Here is a 21,107-nt window from a genome sequence, read left to right on the forward strand (position 1 = left end):
AAAGATCTGTATATTAGTCACGCAAAAGGAAGGTGTTGCTCTCGTAAAGGCGAGGACTACCGTTCTAATCGGCGTAGCGATTCAGCTTTGTCGTGCATCAGGTAAAGAGAAGAACTAAAGGAGCGGCTTCTGTATTCGCTAATAGTCTTCCATTAGGGATAAACTAGTAGAGCTAAAAGAAGGCTGCGACAAAGGAAAGCATTGCAATACACCATGCTTTAATTATTTTTTTCGCATTTTGCTGCAAGACTCATGCTTTAGACACGCATTTCTCCGATGTGTCATCATCGTCCATAATCATGTCAATGACTTTGTTCCTACAGTTTTGTACAGGCATTATTTCACGAATAAAATGCTTTTATGTAGAAACGTCTATTCCTGTGGCTTCATGTCTTGGCTCTCAGAACAGCACACGACAGGTAGGCTCTGCGACTATAGGCACCTTAAAGCTTTTGTAGAAAGAAAAAAAAACATCGAAAACAGACGAAATACGAAGCATTGTCTTTGCACCGCCCATTAAAGACATCGTGGCACTCTTTCAAATCCGCAGACAAAAATAAACTAAGCAAATAACGGACACCACAAGTGCTGTGGTGTCCAAAAAGTGTTATTTGCTTTGTATTTTGTCTGTCTGCGCTGTTATTTTCCACGATGCATTCGCTACTAGCTCAATTGCTGGTATTACTTCTAACCTCCTCTAAGGCGAGAAACCGGCTGAAAAGATTGGTCAAAACAAGATAAGCGTATTAAAACACCCTTAGCAATCAATACGTACAGGTGTCCGTATGAGAGGGATAGGCGCAAATCAATAGGAGTGGCGTTTCCTCTGCAAATGTAGTCTGCCGAATAAAGCGCAATATGTAAAAGCATAAGATAAGCACAAGTGGCGGAGTAAATCGAAAACAGCGCTGGCCTTCATACTTAAAGCATATTATTGGCCCTCCGGTAAAGTATATTATTAGCTGTGAAGGTAAAGGATGCGCAATCAAAGGACGAACCACGAAGAAAGACACAGGGACACACACAAGCGCACTAACAACTGTTTATTTCTTCCTTTAAACGCTTACTTATACACCTGGCCACGCATGCTCAAAAGCAATCTCTAACCACAATAGTCATGCCAACGGCTGTTAACGCAGACGCGAACGCAAAAAGTTGATTTCGGCAACGTACAGAGCCACGGACGTGTCACTGATACAATCTACCGCGTTTTCCTTTATGTGGAAAGCTTCCAAAGCCAGCCGCGCTTGTTCATTTTTACTTTTTTCCAGTATCACGGTCTCGTCAAGTCGCGGTGCGCAATTGCGGCAAGAACTAAGATGGGACACAAGGTGTGCCCCTTTGTCTGTGTTGTTCCTGACTTTATTCGCATGTTCCCTGAGTCGCTCGTTTATGCACCGCCCTGTCTGCCCGATGTAGGTCTTACCACATGAAAGAGGAAAGGAATATACCACCCCTGTGGCGCAAGGGATGTAGGTAGACCCGTGCCTGATTAGGCATCCACTCCTTCTATCACCGCACGTGCGGGCACACAGCTTCGCCAGTTTATTCGGCGCAGAAAACGCCAGAGGGACACCATGCCTGCCTGCAACTCTCTTGAGGTGATGAGACACCTTATGCAGATATGGCACCACCACAGGCCTGAACGCTTCGCGTTAACAGCCGTTGGCATGACTATTGTGGTTAGAGATTGCTTTTGAGCATGCGTGGCCAGGTGTATAAGTAAGCGTTTCAAGGAAGAAATAAACAGTTGTTAGTGCGCTTGTGTGTGTCCCTGTGTCTTTCTTCGTGGTTCGTCCTTTGATTGCGCATCCTTTACCTTCACAACATCATGTACCAACTAGGCCCTACCAAGTTTTGTTGTATATTATTAGCCCTCTAGACTGGACTTGTGCCAACTTGCAGCTAGTGCTAAACCAAGGAATGGTGTCATAGGCATGTTTTCACGGAACGACTTAAAAGGCCATGCTATTTAACTTTTACAGGTAGCAGTTTAACATAAAGGGCAGACTGTTCTGCCAGGAGATTCAATACCGCAGGATTGGCGCAGACGTCTCCAGTAGGGCTTCTACTAGTTGTCTCCTAGACATGTGTGCAAAGATAGTGTGAAGTCGGTTTCTTTTTTTTTTTTCAGAAGTGACCTTTTTACAACGATGTGCAATGACTGACTGGCGAATAACTGTAAATTGATTTAATTAACAAAGCGCGTAAACCTCCAATCAAATCTCGAAAAAAAAAATGGCCGCCAAGCGTTTGCTTTCAAGTGTATAGTCCCCGCATATTTCGATTGAATGAAAAGGTGTGCCTAGTCGGAGGGTGTTTTCTGCATTGTTCAGGACAATAAGGAGTTCCGCGTTACCATAAGGTAGGCCATAAGGTAGGCACCGCATGCTTCTATAGTGTGAAAATCTGCCCACAACCTATTTTCTCATGTGCGCCACCATGTTGGACAAGAAGCGCCATCTAGTAACTGGCGCGGAAGTGACCTCTCTACTGTCTCCTGCTGCCGTCCATTGCAGCGTTTCGCTCAGAAGGTTGGCTAGCAGCGCTGTTTAGTCGCATTCTTTTGTGCGTTTCTTTTACTGCGTGGTGGGTTTTTTAAGGAGAACATTGATCTTTGCACGGCTCATGCAGTTGCGTCTGTCCTAACCTGTCATTTCTGCCGCTGGCAGAGCGTGCCAGGGGGTGTGCCAAGTGGACGCCGGACAAGCAACGTCCCAAGCAGCAAATGGATGGTTTCGCTGTGGTCTTTCTACGACCGGCATTTGTCAATGCTTTTCCAATATTGAGCCGATTACCTTGCTGCTTGGGCGTGTATTCATTGTAAACAAAAGACAGGGCTGGAGAGCGAGGTTTGAGCTGATTACCTTGCTGCTTGGGCGTGTAGTCAGTGTAAATAAAAGACAGGGCTGGAGAGCGAAGGGATGCTTGGAGTGTTCAAAGGGCAGAAATTGCCATGCTAAGTTGACGTGGTTGTACTGTAACTGCTTTGAATCCCATTCACCGGATATTTATTTATTTATTTATTTATTTATTTATTTATTTATTTATTTATTTATTTATTTATTTATTTATTTATTTATTTATTTGTTTGTTTGTTTGTTTGTTTGTTTGTTTATTTATTTATTTATTTATTTATTTATTTATTTATTTATTTATTTACAATACTGCAGAGTCGAACGAATCCAAGCAGCAATACAGTCAACCGCACGGAGTATATGCACGGTTTCTGAATGCTTGAAAATGCTCGTGCGCGATTTTTTATTGCAATGCACAATCTGCACTCAGCTGGTAATTAACATAACTTTCATTGGGACGATCTGATGCTTCTTTTTCTGACACATATTTGGGAAGGCGACGAATGAATCACCTACTGGCGAATACTGCTCGTCAGCAAGATTCAAACCTATACATAATTTTCTTGCACTTCCGTGTTGAAGATGTACGTGGGTGCGATCAAAAACTTACGCTGCCGCTTAATTATCATTATGCGATGACAACGCGTTAGCTTTAGGTCTGTTCCCTGACTTTCCATAGCTTCTCTTGTACTTCTATCTTCCTCTCATAATTTATTTTGCACTTTGCTATGTACTTCTATGCTGATTACAGGTTCTTTGCTCAAATTGGCTCAGCAACTTTTCTTTGTTTTTTGCTGGGTCATTCACAGTCATTTTAATTGTTTCCTTGGTCAATCTGAGTCATTATCAGTCATCAGTTTTGCAAAGTTATTCCCGACTCACTTTTTTATATTTTTTTGTGGAGGGGTTTTATCGAGGTAGCCGTGTTCTGGTCTCAGAAGGACCCAACGCTGCGAAAAGATTCCGTCCAGATGTCAGAACAATTGCTTTTAGGGTCTGTAAATGGCAACTATCCATCATACATGTGAAGCGGAACGTCTGAATGACAACAGAATGCATACACACAACACACCTTCGCCACAAAATGCGTGTCCTGACTACACCGTTTTATGAAAAGCGCCGCCATCTTGGGAAAGTGGCGCCACGTAGCGCCTAGCCCGATAAGACCGCCATCCTGGTATGCGCGGTCGCATTCGCGGTATACGTACTACACAGAAAGCAGGTGGCACAGATCGGGAGTTCGAAGTTCCCGCATTCAATTCCTGGCGTTTTAGAAGTTTCCGGCAGACAGACAAAGCTATTCAACCAGCAGTGAAGCATTATGGTGAGAAAATAGCCCGAACTTCGGTGGATGATGGGGTCAAAGGCGCTTTCAGCATCGTGCCGACCATTGTCATACTAAGTATCGAATTTCGATGGAGGCGGAATTCTAGAGACCCGTGTACTGTGCGATGTTAGTGCACATTAAAGAACACCAGTTGGACGAAATTTCCGGAGCCTTTCACGACGGCGTCCCTCATAGCCTGAGTCGCTTTGGGACGTTAAAGGATTCAAAAGAAAGCAGTAAGATTTATTTATAATTCCTATGGCCGCACCTCTATCACTAATCTTATTAAAAAGAGTGGCTTACCATCCGTTACTGATAGAAACCGTATCTGTCGTTTGAAATTCTTTTTCCAGTTAATTCATGGGCAATACAACATTGACATCTCGAATATTGTTAGTTACTCTAGTGGTTATGCAACACGCCTGAGACATTCTCTTTCCGTAAAACATTTATCCACAAGAACGAACTGCTACAAATATTCCTATTTTCCGAGAACCATTACCGAATGGAACAACCTTGCTGGTCATATAGTCGAAGAGAATAATTTGTCTCATTTTGAGGAGATGCTGCAACAAGTGAAGAAATTTTGAATGTTCGGTTGATGAGTAATTTGTTTAGATTTACTGAATTATATGTTTGGCTCTATGACTGCAGTATATATATTCTGAGGTTGTGAATTTGATACAGTACAGTGTGATGTACTAATTTCGTTGCTGTGACGCCTTGTCTGCTGTATTTCCTTTTCATTGTCCTTGGGTATTACACAAATCATGTACCCACCTGCGATGGTCTTGTAGTTCAAGATCGCAGTATTTATAAATAAATAAATAAATAAATAAATAAAAAACTAAACTAAAATGTGACTACGGGTTTGGTGTAATCTAGCGGTGCAAATTGGTGGTGGGGGTGGTGTACGGCTCGCTGATACGGCCGCTGCCAGTCTACCTCCCATGACTGTTAGAAGCTATAGCCAAGCCAGTGACTTCTCGAAGAAGTACAATGTTCGTCGCACTTCATTTGTCTAGTAGGGCTAGCGTGCATACCCTCAATCCACGATCCGAATAGCTATGGCATAGACGTCTCACAATTAATCTCCTGCCACTTTTGACCCGATATAAACTTGCATTTATACATGATTTTTTCTTCTGGAGCATCTGCTGTCAATAAATGCGAATGTTTTAAAAAATGGTTTTCACATAGCGGCATGCACGCCCAATATCGGCCGTAAATGTTCATGGGATGCACGGTCCCGGAAAAAAATTACTGCAACTCTGCCTCGCGACCAAGTGCCCTTGTATTGTTTCCAGCGGATAGAACATGCGCATGTTCTCTAAGAAAGTCATAAATTGCTGCCGATTAACTTCCGCGACTGCGCCGAAGTTTTTTCGCCCCATCCGTATCCGGCAAACTGTTTTCGCCGACAGCACAATCCGCTCAGAGCTGCGCTTAAGCATAATTAGGAAGTTTTTGACCATCCGTTGTCCAGCAACAACATGTTCCGAGTACACAGGAGACGAAGACAATAGGACTAATCCTATTCGTCTGTTGCTCGCAGTCGAAAAGCCCGAATTGTCTTCGCCCGACATACAGCAGTCCAACTGAAACCACTTGCACCCACACATATGCTGTGGCTGTCGATGCAGTCCGCATGGCTCCGCAGATACTTTTTTGAGCTTCTTATAATTTCTAGGCGAGTTTAAAACAACACAGTGGTAGTCGGACAACACTGAGCCTCGATTCAGATTATATTTAGAACATAAACGCTTTGCAACTACTTCGTCGTACAAGTGGCGCGTACGTATTGTTTGTACCATGCCATGGTGCCCCCAACCAACGCCCCCTACCCTCTCACTCTCCATTTGTAGGAAAGAGGAGCGAGAGGTCGGACTAAGTATGACTCAGCCCGTACGAAAATGACTAAGACGGACGCAGTAAACATTAATAAAAGTTATCGCAATTAGAATATAACCATAATGGGAATATAATTGGAATAGAATCAAGAGCGGAATCATATCGCTGTTCTTCAGCATCAATCCAATGATTCGCCCCCAAATTTTTGTGAACCTACGGCCTTTACCTCAAGTGCAATTTGCTCCAGTGGAGGTTTCCTGGGACTAACTCGTACGGGCTCGTAGTAGTAGAAGAGGAGTATACTAATGGATGTAATAGTGGTGGTCGTCCTGGTGGCGGTAGTAGCCGTAGTAACAAAAATAACAGTAGTAGTAAAAATAACAGCACCAATAGTGTAGCAGTATTAGTTGATTTGGTCTCCCAGTTCGCTTTTCTGGAATTCTGAGAACTATAGCTAGTTCTCCCAAAGCAAAAGAACAAACCAGGAAGTAAGCGTCATCTATTCACGACAAAAAGCCGGTAATGAAGATATTTACAGGAAAAGGATGACGAATGACGATGAAAGCGGCACTGAACAATGGTCAACGTAACACGAATATCCACTGGGGCTTCGTGTTCGCTAGCCTGGATCTATTTATGTCACATCACAAAGGAACATTTGTTTCAGCGCGGCAATGTTAGACAATGGCTTCAGTTTTCCGCATACGCAGCAATCGAATGTTAAATTGATTCTAGCAGTTAGCCGACGAAAGTCTTGACACGAACGAACAGCTCTCGCAACTTCTTCGAAAGCTACGCGGACAGCCAGGCTCTGAGCGGGCGCACTCGGCCTTAACCTTCGTCCTGGGACAGTGAGTACGCTTCTGTTTATATAGCGCTGCAAGATTTTGGTGCTGATGAACCCTGATTTTGCGCAAGGTCGCGCAAGGCGCCTTTCACCGAGTAGGTGCAGAAAAACAGACGTAAATGATAGCGTTAATATACAGAGACGAAAAGCAGTTACCTTCAGAAAACCTAGGAATTATCTTAGAAAAATATCAACCGCCAAAAGCAAAGCCGTAGATAAGGGAAAAAAAATTAAGGAGAAAAATCAGTCATTATAGATCTGGCCGATTTATGAGCAATCTGGATCGTAAATGTTTATCTGGGCATTACACTCCAAAGTAAGTCCTGTTAAGTAAATAAGTATAAATAAGAATACTAACAGAGATCTTGGACGAAGAAAAATAGCGTTAGGATCGTGCACCAAAGCAGAAAGGGAACCATGAAAAGACTTCCGCGCTCCTATATATTCGGCGAAGCAGCCTCAGCCTAAGACAGGCAAGCATTGGAAGCTCTTTGGATGCAGTTCGAGTTTGGAATGCCGCCTTTTCATTTTCGTTTTGCTGTAATGCAAGTATTTATGGCCCTCTTCTCCAAAAACTCAGATAAACACCACGTCGATGACAACGATAAGCATCAGGAGACTCGGCAACGTGATGTACTGGTTCAGCCACTCCACATTCTCCCCTTCGCTTTTGAAACAGTCGCTGCCTTCCAAAACACTGCACCGAACTCGTGCGCGATAAAATACACAGCGGGAACACATCTTCCCCTCGACATCTCTGTTCGCATCGAAAGAGTCACTGTCCACAAAGGGACAATGTTTCGGTCAACATAACCGTAAGGCCGCTGTCCTTCCTTCGGCCCTGTCATTAATCGTCTACTGTGACGTCATTAGTTTTATCCCGTCATCGCCGGCAGCCCCGTCGCTCCGCCCATCATTGGCCGCAATTGCCGGTAGGCGATGAGCGCTCGAGCGTAGATAAATACCGATTGCGTGCGTCACGTAATTCTGGCGGTCATTGCGGCCCGCCGATGCCGCTTTCTCCAGCAAGGCCTTCCCAGTGTCTTCCTTTCTTTCTTTCTTCTTTTTATTCGTTCGTTCCCTTGCCTCGTTGTTATTGTTGTTCCACTCGTCGCGGGCCCAGAGAACAAGTCCTTTATCAGGACAGGCAAACTTGCAGCACGACGTGTGCGCAGCTAACCAACTCTGCAGCATAAGAACCTCCCAAAGAACGAAGCCTGCAAAACACCGCCACGGGACGAAGTTGATTCTACAGGTGACCACGGGTTACTAAAGGTATCGGTCAGAGTTGGAAAGCACTGCCTATAAACGGTACGCGACTGGGTTTTATCTTTTTGGAGGGTTCAAAGAGGGTGAGGAGGTTGCGGTCATCGAACAGCATCGTGCATGGCGTGACACTGCCATGTTTTTTCAAGGCCAGTAGGAGTGCCATGTGCGCGCTTGTATGAGAGAGGTCAGCTGCCAAGAGTATGTGGCCTGCGCTGCCGTATTTAAAGACGTTCCTGAGCTCCACGGACTCGTACTAGTGGAGACAAGTTTCCTCTTCGATCGTGTGTGCCCTTACTTTCAGATGGAGTGGTCGAGGCTCAGTGCTGTATGCATCTTCGTTACCTGTCTTCTCGGTAAGTGACTCGTGCCACTTTTTTTTTCCTTCTTGGTTGGCTTGTGTTTGTATACTCACCGTAACGTGCGTAAAAAGAATTAGGTGCAACTTTGCGTTCCTAGAACCACATGCAACTCTTTAGCGAGAACGGCTCCATGAGATATAGTTTAATTCCGTGTGCTTACGTACAAAGCTAAGTTTGTTATGAATTCAAGCATTAGCTAACAGCAAATTAAGGACGCTGAACCTTTTCAGACGGCTGACGATTTTTATAGTTGTTTTTCTTAATGAAGCCTGTTTACTTGGGACCCAGTATTAGGCACAAGCTGTTGGAGCCGTTTACTTGGGCCCCAGCATTAGGCACAACCACGTTTTCTTTTTGTACGAAAGGTTTGGGATTATGAGGTTTAACATCCCAAAGTGACTCAGGCTATGACGAACGCCATAGTGAAGGGCTCCGGAAATTTCGACCACCTGGGGTTCTTTAACGTGCACTCACATCGCACAGTACACGGCCCTCTAGAATTTCGCATCCATCAAAATTCGACTGCCGCGGCCGGGATCGAACCCGCGTCTTTCGGGTCAGCAGCCGAGCAGCATAACCACTGAGCAAGGACCCTAGCAAAAAGAAAAATTTCAGAGAAACAGACGGCATGCCCTGCGTTTGTGTTTTCGCATGAAATTTCTTCGCATTATGATTAAGGACAGCTGCACCGAGAAATAGCCAAAAATATACCGTTTCGCATAGACTTTAGTTATTAGTACGTGTTCTTTGCTCAGCAAGGTCTCACGGTCTGGTCAGGTGGAAGTGTTCGGAATGTGTTAGGAAAACCACATTTTTGACGTATTACCTATGGAAGGGTTCAGTATTGGCCTTCATTCTGAGTTTCATCCGCACAGTTCACCCTTCCAACATATGCAACTCTGGCCTCTTTTTTACCCCTCATGACTATGAGTCATCATCATCATCAGCCTGACTACACCCACTGCAGGGTAAAGGCCTCTCCCATGTCTCTCCAATTAACCCTGTCCTTTGTCAGTTGCCGCCACTGTATCCCCGCAAACTTCTTAATCTCATCCGCCCACCTGCGCTGCCGTATTTAAAGATTGCTTTCTCTTGGAATCCACTCCGTTACCCTTAAGGACCAGCGGTTATCTTTCCTTCGCATTACATGCCCTGCCCAAGCCCATTTCTTCCTCTTGATTTCGACTAAGCTGTCATTAACCCGCGTTTGTTCCCTCACCCACTCCGCCCTCTTCCGATCTCTTAACGTTACACCTATCATTTTCCTTTCCTTATCTCACTGCGTTGTTCTTAACTTAAGCTGAACCCTCTTTGTTAGCCTCCACGTTTCTGCCCCATAGGTGAGTACCGGTAGGATACAGCTGTTGTATACTTTTCTTTTCAGGGATATTGGTAAGCTACCATTCATGATCTGAGAGAACCTGCCATATGCGCTCCACCCCATTCTTATTCTTCTAGTTATTTCCCTCTCATGATCCGGATCTGCGGTCACTACCTGCCCTAAGTAGACATATTCTCTTACTACTTCCAGCACCTTACTACCTATTGCGAACTGCTGTTCTCTTGCTAGGCTGTTGAACATTACTTTGGTTTTCTGCATGTTAATTCTTAGCCCCACCGTTCTGCTATGCCTGTCTAACTGATTGATCATGCTTTGCAGTTCTTGTCCTGAGTGGCTTAGCAAGGCAATGTCATCAGCGAATCGCAAATTACTCAGGTATTCTCCACTAACTCTTATCCCCAACTGTTCCCATTCTAGTCCCCGGAATACCTCCTGTAAGCAGGCAGTGAAGAGCATTGGCGAGATCGTGTCTCCCTGCCTGACACCTTTCCGTATTGGAATTTTATTGTTGACTTTATGGAGGACTATAGTAGCCGTGCAATCGTTATAAATATCTTCTAACATTTTCACATAACTCTTCCACACCCTGATTTCGCAATGTCTGCATGACAGCTGAGGTTTGCACTGAGTCAAATGCTTTCTAGTAATCAATGAAAGCTGTATATAGGGGTTAGTTATATTCTGCGCATTTCTCTATCACCTGATTGATAGTGTGAATGTGGTCTATTGTCGAGTATCCTTTACGGAAGCCTGCCTGATCATTTGGTTGACTAAAGTCCAAGGTTGTCCTGACTCTATCAGCGATTACCTTAGTAAATACCTTGTAGGCAACGGACAATAAGCTGATCGGTCTGTAATTCTTCAAGTCCTTGACGTCTCCTTTCTTATGAATTAAGATAATGTTTGCGTTCTTCCAAGCTTCTTGTACTATCGAGGTCACAAGGCATTGCGTATACAGGGTGGCTAGTTTTTGTAGCACAATCTCTCCTCCGTCCTTCAACAAATCTGCTGTTACCTGATCCTCACCAGCTGCTTTCCCTCTTTGCATTGCTCCTAAGGCTTTCTTTACTTCCTCCTTCGTTACTGGCAGGATGTCCCATTGCCGTGCTCGACTGCCTCCCTGAGTAACTTGATGATTACAATCACTACTGTATAGATTTGTGTAGAACTCTTCGGCTAATTCAACTATCTTATCCATATTGCTGATGACATTGCCCTGTTTGTCTTTTAGCGCCTACATCTGGTTTTTACCTATGCCCAGTTTCCTCCTCACTGATTTTAGGCTACCTCCGTTCTTTAGAGCATGCTCGATTTTCTCCATGTTAAAGTTTCCTATGTCGGCTACCTTGCGCTTATTTATTAACTTCGATAGCTTGTTTGCGGTCATGACTACGGGTATAAGCCGCAAATCAAAAGTGCTCATTTACTATAGTAACCCCCATTCCTAGTGTTACCTGTCATTTGACGAACGCAAAGAAGTTATTTTTGTGCTCGCGACTTGTACCGAAGTTGTGGGGCAAGCCACACGAGTTTAGTATGTCACCAGAGGCCCACTTTCGATCTCGCAGTAATTTCTTAATACTTACCTTCAGGGGACAACGATAAGAGAGAGCCTCGCAAAGAACTCAAAGACAATCAACTCAGTCAACTGATAATACACATTTGCGACGGAAAAGGCTTGCTTTAGAAAAAAAGAAACCGAGGTGCTTTCAAAAGATGTTTCTGTTGTTTCTCCCCTAACGAGTTTTCTTTTTCGAAGCCTCCTTCACCCATCACGCATGCTCAGTGCAAGCGCTGTAGTGCTAGCGCATGAACTACCGTTCGCATAGAAGAAATGCAGTGGTACTTGCTTCAACAGTGATGTTAAGGCAAGCTATCTGTATGATGTTTTTTTATGCGTGTAGCTAAATAGCTACCATAGCGTCGACGCGCTAGCCAAGACCGAAGTGCGTATGCTCGTGATACACGTTCCGCTTTATATATACAGTCAAGCAAAAGAATGCATACCGGGTTCGGTACATGTATACGGTGTTCCACCGTGGTATGTTTATAAATAGTGCGGTTATTACAGATTTACCGCACTTATTGCACTTTTACCGCACGCCGTGGCAGCTTCCAATGCTGTTATTCTTCCAGAGCGTCACAGTTTTTGGCTTCTGCCTCTCAAGAAACCATCATCATTTAGCGGCTTTTCGGGCGACTCTAAAAAGGAAATGTTTGGAGGAAAATACTCACGCACAACACGGCGCTCAAACAGCAAAGAAGGCGAAGCAGATGGTTTGTATAAGCGGGATATGTGGAGAAATCGCGCAGTTTATAAGCCGCGTGAATTCGATGCTCCGAGCACTTCACTTAGAAGCCGGCATGCACACAATATCGTGGCGACCGAGCGGTCATTTGCTGGTCTCCCAACGCATCGCAGGCGTCTCTCGGGCGCAGCTGAAACCTGGATGCAGCATATCACAGCTGCATGCATGCGGAGAAGACTACTTAGTGTACAGCAACAGCACGCGACTGCCAGAACCTCACGAGGCACAGTTCCAGACCAACTGCGAGTGAGTAAAAGTTACGGCATTAATTTGTTTGTTTACGATTTTAATAGTGTGTTTGTGGTTTGTTTCGGCATACTTCGTCCCTGCAAAGGGCTATCGCAGAAGTGGAATGCAAGCTGAGCATACATATCGGACACAAAGAACGATCAGAAGTTCTATAAGACTTCCACAAACACTTCAACGGTAAAACCAAGCATCGCAGACTACCTCCATGCAGAATCCAATATTTCAAGGAGAGAAACCGTTGTTAAACGCTTTGGTATGAGCATACAGTGAAGAATTATTATAAGGGTTTTAGTCTTATAGTCGACGTTGCGCTCGAAAACTGAGCAAAGTATGGTCTTCTGGATCTTATCCTGTATGTTCGCGCTTTCTCACGTTCAGTCCGTATCAGTAATTCTATATGCTTCTTTCCAGCTTACGATTCTCAAAAAGCGGCATAATATGCGGCCATATGTTTCCAGGCGTCGGTGTCTCTTTTTGAGCAGTATAGTCAGGAACTTACGGAGCTTATGAAGCAGCCAAGATACCCAGGAGTGAGAATGATATTGCTTCTCATTCTCCGAAGGTTTCGAGCTTCCGGGGTGTTGTAAATTATTCACTACATGGCTCAAAAGCGCACACTGTGGCCTGTAAATTTTTGACGCACCATGTACATACTACAGACGCAGCGAAAGTGCTGGAAGCTGTTGTGGCTAACCATGCAGCTCAACTAAATTTGGCGAAAAAAAAATTGGTGTTCAAGTGCTAGTACTGGTGTGATGAACAATGCAGCTCAAATAAAGTTTGCTTAAAAACAGGTGTTCGAGTGCTAGTGCTATTGTGGCGACCAATGCAGCTGTAGTAACGCTGGCAAAAAAAAACGGGTGTTCAAATGCTAGTGTTGTTGTGATGAACAATGCAGCTCAACTAAAGTTTGCGCAAAAAGAAAGGTGTTCAAGTGCTAGTGCTATTGTGGCGAACAATGCAGCCCCGCTAAAGTTGGCGAAAAAAATAGATGTTCAAGTACTGGTGTTGTTGAGAAAACAGTGCAGCTCAACTAAAATTTGCACAAAAAAAGGTGTTCAAGTGCTAGTGCTATTGTGGCGAACAATGCAGCCCCGCTAAAGTTGGCGAAAAAAATAGGTGTTCAAGTACTGGTGTTGTTAAAAAAACAGGTGTTCAAGTACTGGTGTTGTTGGGGGAACAATGCAGCTCAACTAAAGTTTGCGCCAAAAAAAAACAGGTGTTCAAGTGCTAGTGCTATTGTGGCCAAAAATGCAGCCTAGCTAAAGTTGGCGAACAAAATAGGTGTTCAAGTACTGGTGTTGTTCGAAAAAAACAGGTGTTCAAGTACTGGTGTTGTTGGGGAGAACAATGCAGCTCAGCAAAAGTTTGCGCAAAAAAAAGGTCTTCAAGTGCTAGTGCTAATGTGGCGAACAATGCAGCCCAGCCAAAGTTGGCGAACAAAACAGGTGTTCAAGTTATGGTTTGTTGGGGAGAGCAATGCAGCTCAACTAAGGTTTGCGCAAAAAGAAACAGGTGTTCAAATGATAGTGCTATTGTGGCGAACAACGCAGCCTAGCTGAACTTGGCGAACAAAATAGGTGTGCAAGTACTAGTGTTGTTAAAAAAACAGGTGTTCAAGTACTGGTGTTGTTCAAAAAATCAGGTGTTCACGTTCTGGTGTTGTTGGGGAGAACAATCAAGATCAACTAAAGTTGGTGGAAAAAAAAACAGGTGTTCAAGTGTTAGTGTAGTTGTGGCGAACAATGTAGCTCAAGTAGTGTTGGTGAAAAATAAAAAAAATTTTCAGGTGCTAATGCTGTTGTAGCGAACAATGCAGCTCACTTGATGCTGGCGCTAAAAGCAGGTGTTCAAGTGCTCTATGCTGAAATGCACGGAAGCTTCGAATGTGTGTGGCCTTAACTCCATATTAGAGCTAGGGTACTTTCATATGTACTGGTGGAATTAGGAAACTTAGATATATGTTTACCGCAACTGGAGCAGGTCAGGGCCAATAGGAGGTCATTGAAAAGGGCCTGGTTCCTACTCTGAACACAGCCTCAACTGGCAAAGATGAAGCGTCACTGCCACCGTCACCTAAGCGCGCTCGCCCCATTCGCAGGTTGTACAGCAAGCAAATCGCGTGCACGCTCCAATTCGCTGAGAAATGCCTGAACAACGTTCCTCGTGCTGTGGCGCTGGTCGCCATGGAAGCAGCGGGGGACGACTTCGAGGCCGCCTGCACTGAAGGCACCGAGGGATACGAGTGTGAGTCTCGCCAGTTCCGGTTGTGGAAGAGGAGAAACAGCGGAAATTGGCTCTAACACTAGTAAAATATCGGTAGCTCTCTTTTTTCTTAAATCATTCACTGAACAGAATGCACAGAGTTGCTTCAAAGCAGCTGGTCACAGGAGGGGACCCAATACGGACTTTATGAGGAGAGAACTAAATATACGCGAGTGATGTCGATGTGCGCCTTGTGCGCCCCAGTGAAATCTAGACAGCCGTCACCACACCAGAGTCTTCCCTTTTATAGCAGACGGGCATTCTAAATCTTCCGCACCTGATTTCAACCCAGTTTTGCGGCCACATCTCATGGGAAGACTCATTTCATTGCAATGACCAGCTATAAAGATACCGATGTCCAACCTCTCGTAAATAGCGATAAAGAGCACCATGTTTTCGAAAACATATACAATTCACATGGCCATGTAAGCGTACAGTTCTTGCCAGGCAGCGTAGGTAGGTGAATATGTTATCCAGGTGCCCATCCAGGTGTTATCCAGATAAAAAGGAGAAGCTGTAAACGAAGAAAAATGCAGGCTGGACGTAGAGAGAGAGAGAGAGAGAAAAACATGAACGGAAAGGCAGGGAGATTAACTAGGCGGCGCCCGGTAAGTTGCCTTCCGCTTGGGAACGGGAATGGATGTAGAGATAGAAAGGCGAGACGTGTCCGTTGGCTATTACTTGCAGGGTACACAGGACACATACTGAAACTTCATAACCTTGCTCTCAGTCCTGATTCCTTCAAGAAATTTAACAGTGCCTTCGCAGCTGTCATCTGCGATGAAGGTTTAGTCCAAGAACCCAGAATCTAATATAAGGATATAAGGATACCTAAAGGGTCAGTCGATGGGAATGCATTTCTGCAGCAGTTGTACTCGGCGTTTTACGTGTCGGCCCGTGATTTCTTTGTTTCTTCAAAGAGGTTCGAAGAAATTTAACGAACATAGTTATTGTTTCTCCGCAAGCGAGACTAGTAAGGCTTTCCTTTTTTATTTACTTGCGTAATGAAAATTATCTGCACCCTCTCTACGTTCGGAAAGAGAAGTGTGCCAGCCATAGAGTTTATTACTATTACCTAGAGGGAAAGCTGGCGGCGCTGCACTTCAGCCACCATGGACGCTCAAAGCATCATGGGACGGTGAGCTACTTGTTGCGGAACAGTCGTATTTTTTTTGGAAACACAGAGTGGTGCTACTAAGATGCTTCATTCCGAAAACGCTGTTCGTGTGTGCGCAGACGACTTTCGCGCGAATGCAGTGTGTAAAAACTATAGTAGTGAAACCACAACGACACACAACGCCATTAAAAGGTTTCACTTTTCCAAAATGCCATTAAAAAACCTTTAAAAGTGTTTAAGCAACATAATTTGTTAAAAACATATTTTCTTTTAAAAGCGCGCCTGTTGAGCCCGAAATATTAGCTTTTTGTAAAGTTCAATACTTGGCCAATAGGAAAGCTAGCCATCTCTAATTTTGGGCAAACTTTGCACTTAAATGCTTTTCTGCTCGTTTCTTGCAATTTACAGACAGGATATTGAATGTTAGGACATTCGCATTAATCGAACAGCTTTATTTTTGCGTTATATTTTGGCCAAAAGTTGTAGTTATACAGTCGGTAGCTCACCGCCCCATGATGCTTTGAGCGCCCATGGTGGCTGAAGTGGTCACGAGGGGTCTCTATGCAAGCTCCCATAGACGGGGCGCCAGCTTTCCCTCTAGGTAATAGTAAGAAACTCTATGGTGCCAGCAGTTATGATATGCCCAAACAAGAACAATGGCTAGCATTGTATGCACGCCTCCCTAACGATTTCGAAAGTCACATTTGCAAGCGGGAAGACGGTGTACGGACATTCTTAGGCGGTGCACACCTTATTAAGCAAGTTGCCTTTTGATTCAACGCAGTGTACAAGAAGAGCATCAAGTGCATGAATGAAGCCGGAACGAAGATGAACAAATGCATTGGCATCCTCCGCGAAGGCCTGGCCGACAGCGTCGAAGCTCCCCCCGGAAGGACCATACAATACGCTTGCTGGTGAGTGCACTGCTGCCGTCGAATACATACACAGAAATTCTGACAAGTGTATATTTTCAACGGGGAAGTTGTTTATGGACGAAATTTTTTTGCATATCGAATCATTGCACCTTAACCATCAATGTACCCGCAGATACTACCTGGAAACACTTGTAGTTTTCTACTAGTCAATGTTAACAACTTAACTTAACTATTCGAAGACTTAACTACTCGAAGACTTAACAGCTCGAAGCTGAACTACTCGAAGCTAGCGCAAAAAAAAAATATAAAAGGAATATTTTGCTCAGCTGCGAAGGGCTAGACCGCTCCCTTCAGCATGTTCATAACAGTACCCAACAGTATTCCACATAGCATTCCACCTCACAATTATTGTCACATTCGTCTCATTGGTTTTCTACTGCAGTATTAACTGCGGTGCTAGAGTAGCAAAAAATTTGAAAGGAATATTTTGCTACGCTTCAGAAAGTTAGACCGCTCCCATCAATATGTTCATAACAGTACTGTATATAACAATATTACACAGCTGCTTCACAATTAAAAGCGATATCCATGGTCATCTTTTCGGACCTACTTTCCGCATCCACTGAAGCGTTGGACCGTTTAAGAAAACTATAAAATCAGAATTCTACATGAATACACTGAAGCATGGAATCCGCAAGATTTCACGACCTGCTTTATTTCAGACAAAATATGGGCGCACCACCCTAAACGATGCCGTTTGAAGCCGTTGAAACCTAAGGGTTTCAGTTTATGCAGTCTTACTGTTTCTTAGACCGAACGCATAGCTGTGAGAATTTCAAGGCATTCAGTAAAACTGAACCGGCGCGCTGACTATCACTGCACGTGCTACTGGGGCACCAAAACCCTTGCTTTACATATTGGCTAACATTTAACATTACCAACGGTCCAAGGATCCGAACAAGACTTCCTGTTTACGTTTCTGGTCGCCTAGACAAAGATGTCACGTCACCAAAGGGCTTTCTATATTCAGCAATGTCTTATTCCTCACTCGCGTGGAAAAATGTCGCATCCGGTTGGTAGCCAACAGATGGTCACGTTAAGCTGTCCCACAAACCATTTGCACACAATCAACGAATATATAGACAGGCTGGACTGGAGAACACAATGTAGTTACGAATCTTCTTTGAAGCCAGAAAACTCTTCTTCCAAGAAGTGCCCACTCGCGGAGCCGCTGTGGATGCCGAGAACGTAGTTTGTTTTTTTGTTTGTTTTTTTGCTAGCACAATAAACAAGAAATCCGCGCTCTTTACGTCACCATCGAAGGGCTGCCATTAGCTCGCCGTGACGCCTCTTTCTGACGTCATGCAGCTCCCGTGGCCGCAGCCGCCAGCTCCGCCCCCTTCTCCCGCGCGCGTCGGCAGCCGGCGGAGGGACCGAGTGGGGGGGGGGGGGGGGGGGAAGGCGGAGGCGCCGGCGGAGCGCCCACACGTCAGCGTGCAAAAAGTGACGAGAGGAGAGAGGAAGGCGCCGAGACGCGTAAATTCAAATTTTGACGGGCGATAACTCGGCTTCCACGAAACGCACAAAGAAAATTCTTGCCGGCAGATATTTGTGAAGCGGCGTCCTTTGACATCCTAGGCATACCACAACTTTGAAAAGATTTATTTGAGCAGAGCAGTTACAGCATCTGCTGCAGGGGCAGAGGCTAAAGGCTGTGGCGCCTGACGGGGCCTCTGTCCCTCTGCAGTCGACGGAAGTGCAATACAAATTTGAGCATAAAAAGAAGGTAAGTCACATAATTAAAACAGATGTGGGTAAAGTATGCCATTATAATCACAACATTAACAGAGTATGATAAGTACAAAAATATGCAAGGATATTATACAGAGATTTTGTTCAGTATACTATACATTGAAGGACACTTATAACAAAAATAAAGTGAAAAACCATGGTACAAGAGAAGGATACATCCTGTGTATGCATGTCATAAATACTCGTCACTCCCCGTACAAAACACCTGATATTATTAGGACATCTTTAATCTGCTTTTTGAATGTGCTAATATTAGATGTGAAATTCAAGTTACCTTCAAGTTTATTAAGAATCGAAGCCATTGATAAGGAACTGTTTGTTTACCATAATTGGTTCTAGTTTTTGGCATGCGTCTTTTATTGTGTCGGAAAGGATAAGTAGAGTTTTCTTCCCTGTCGCAAATGTACAGCTTCCGGAGTTGTACGAACTGAAGTAGTTTATAGTAGTATAACTGGTCGGCCCTCAGCATTTTATATTTTAAGAACAAAGGAGAAGTTTGTAGGAGCTGGTAACGTCCATAATAATTTTCATAACATCGTAATATCTTTTTCTGCAGTGTTATGAGCTTATTGTAATTACCTTTTGTTTTGGTTCCCCACACCATCATCCCATATATTAGTTTTGAATAGAACAGGGAGTTGTACAACAGTTGTTTTAGCCATAGAGGAATTATGTGCCCTACTTTGTATAAACATACTACGGTTCGTGCTAGTTCATTTGTTAGATAATTCACATGTGGCGTCCATGACAATTCTTCCTGGAACCATACGCCAAGGAATTTTTGTGCTTTAACCGAGGAAAGACATTGGTCATCAAACTTAAGTGTTAGTGTATTGTGCAGTGGTTTGTTAACTGGGCGAAATACGATAAATGTCTTTTTTAATATAGTTCTAGCATATTTTCCTTCAGCCAGCTGGACAGGTGCACTAGGTAGTTATTTACTTCATTGGCAGCCCCTTCAGAGCCCCTTTAAGGGTGACGAACAAATTAAATTAGAAGGCAAGCGCAGCAGGGGGCGCCAGAAAGTTAGGTGGGCGGATGAGATTAAGTAGTGTGCGGGTACAGGGCGGCCGCAGCTGGCACAGTACAGTGTTAACTGGAGAGATATGTGAGAGGACTTTGTTCTGCAGTGGGCGTGGTCAGGCTGCTGATGATGATGACGTTATCACTCGCAGCTCGTACCACAACTCGCTGGAATGCGTGGAGAACTCCCTGGACAGCGTCTGCGGGTCCAGCTCATCGGCCAAGGAATACGTGACCAACGTCATGGAGCGCATCTTCGGCCAGGTGCTGAGCCTCGTGTGCGGATCCTACACCAGGGGCTCGGCCGACTGTCATGCACTGCCCAAGCTGCCGGCACAGCAGGGACCCAAAAAGACCAACCTCATCGAACTTGTCATCGAGATATCCAACTCCTTCCGGAACAAGAAGAAGAAGAACTAAGCCTGTAGACCAATTTTCCTTAATATATTGCTTCAGCGCCTTCTTAAAACTTGTACCTTTTTCGAAAAGAGTGTGTTGTCTACCTGGCTTCAGCAGAAGTATGCCCCACGGCACGGGCAGCGGCAGTTTTAAGAGGTGCACATTACAAGCATTCAGCCAATAATTACCTCCAGAGATTGACTGAGAAACACTTTCTTTACTTTGTTCTTAAAGTCTGGGGTACTAACACCCAAAATACAGATCCAACTTCCAGGAAAATGACAAATGAATTCGTGTGAAAAAGACATGCTACAACCAACTAGCTCAAATCAAAGTCTGGCTGCAACAAATAGAAACCCCGACCAAAGGTTATAAAAAAAAAAAACAGGTTAAGACGTTTCGGCTTCTGTATGGAAGACTTACTCACTGAACGGAAAGCCCAAAACACGAAGCTGAAGTGCGTCTCAGCTATCGCCCCGGGCATCTTCCGCATGTAGGCGAAAGAACAATTGCCTTTTGTTTGGAAGCGAATACGTCTTATCCTGCTTCTAGCAAGATTTGGCAAGGGCAATGCTTTTTTATTGGAAAACATTTATTCCGTCAAAAATGCAGATGCAGACGGTCCGCGCTAGATGGCCACCAAACCATGGCTGGCGGCGACCTGAGTGGCCCACTCGGTGGCCAAGGCTTGAATGCCCGGGTTCGGGCTGACCAGCACAGCCTCCCATCGCTCAACAGAAGGAATTCGTACTAGATACTCCGGTGGAGGTTCTTCTTTACATTGCCATAGTATGTGGTCATACGTGGCTGTTTCGCCACAGAACCTGCACTCGGGGATATAGTCATCCGGGTACATTTTTGATAATAGATAGGGGGTAAGAAAGGACCTCGTTTGGAGTCTTCTCCAGGTGGTCTCTAGTGCCTTATCAAACGTTTTGTGAGGTGGTGGAAATTTGTCTCTTTCCAATTTGTAATGAGTTGTAATATCATGAAAAGATGCCAGCGCCTCCTTGGAGTAATCCATGGATACGGACGACCCACCGACTCGGTTGACGAAACCTCGAGCCATGTTGTGGGCCGCCTCGTTTCCCAGATTCCCCGAGTGAGCCGGCACCCATATAACCTCAATTTCCTTGTAAGGTTCCCTGGTCAGTTTCAGTATTTGCTGTGCCGCATTCGAGATTCTGCCCCCCCCCCCCCCCCCG

General features: G+C 44.7%; 2 protein-coding genes across 5 annotated transcripts in view; both read left to right on the forward strand.

The window, feature by feature from the left end:
- Positions 1-375, forward strand: part of LOC149331945 (uncharacterized) — a 13,083-nt gene extending 12,708 nt beyond the window's left edge. For both annotated transcript variants that reach the window (XM_089556951.1, XM_089556952.1), the window contains exon 5: positions 1-375. This exon is cut by the window's left edge and continues 1,951 nt beyond it. The gene's annotated coding sequence lies outside the window, so the exon portion shown is untranslated.
- Positions 376-7,595: 7,220 nt separating this feature from the next.
- LOC149331946 (uncharacterized) lies at positions 7,596-19,966 on the forward strand. 3 transcript variants are annotated; one of them, XM_089555605.1, is made up of 6 exons: positions 7,596-8,194; positions 8,454-8,505; positions 12,276-12,408; positions 14,513-14,658; positions 16,578-16,707; positions 19,656-19,966. In XM_089555605.1, exons 2-6 carry the CDS (start codon positions 8,454-8,456, stop codon positions 19,921-19,923), a joined length of 729 nt encoding a protein of 242 aa, XP_089411731.1. In that variant the 5' UTR covers positions 7,596-8,194; the 3' UTR covers positions 19,924-19,966. The 3 variants fall into 3 exon arrangements, with proteins under 3 accessions (XP_089411731.1, XP_089411733.1, XP_089411730.1); XM_089555607.1 differs by having other exon boundaries at positions 7,596-8,138; XM_089555604.1 differs by having other exon boundaries at positions 7,597-8,158.
- Positions 19,967-21,107: the final 1,141 nt, after the last annotated feature.

The sequence above is a fragment of the Amblyomma mixtum genome, chromosome 8 (assembly GCF_055824585.1).
Source record: "Amblyomma mixtum isolate Tamu chromosome 8, ASM5582458v1, whole genome shotgun sequence".
In the NCBI taxonomy this organism is placed as follows: domain Eukaryota; kingdom Metazoa; phylum Arthropoda; class Arachnida; order Ixodida; family Ixodidae; genus Amblyomma; species Amblyomma mixtum.

Excerpts from the sequence above, each read along its gene's own strand:
- LOC149331946 (XM_089555605.1), top strand. The coding sequence starts at position 8,454 with ATGGAGTGGTCGAGGCTCAGTGCTGTATGCATCTTCGTTACCTGTCTT. Across the intron at positions 14,659-16,577 it reads AGGCACCGAGGGATACGAGT|TGTACAAGAAGAGCATCAAG; the intron begins GTGAGTCTCGCC and ends GATTCAACGCAG. Across the intron at positions 16,708-19,655 it reads ACCATACAATACGCTTGCTG|CTCGTACCACAACTCGCTGG; the intron begins GTGAGTGCACTG and ends TATCACTCGCAG.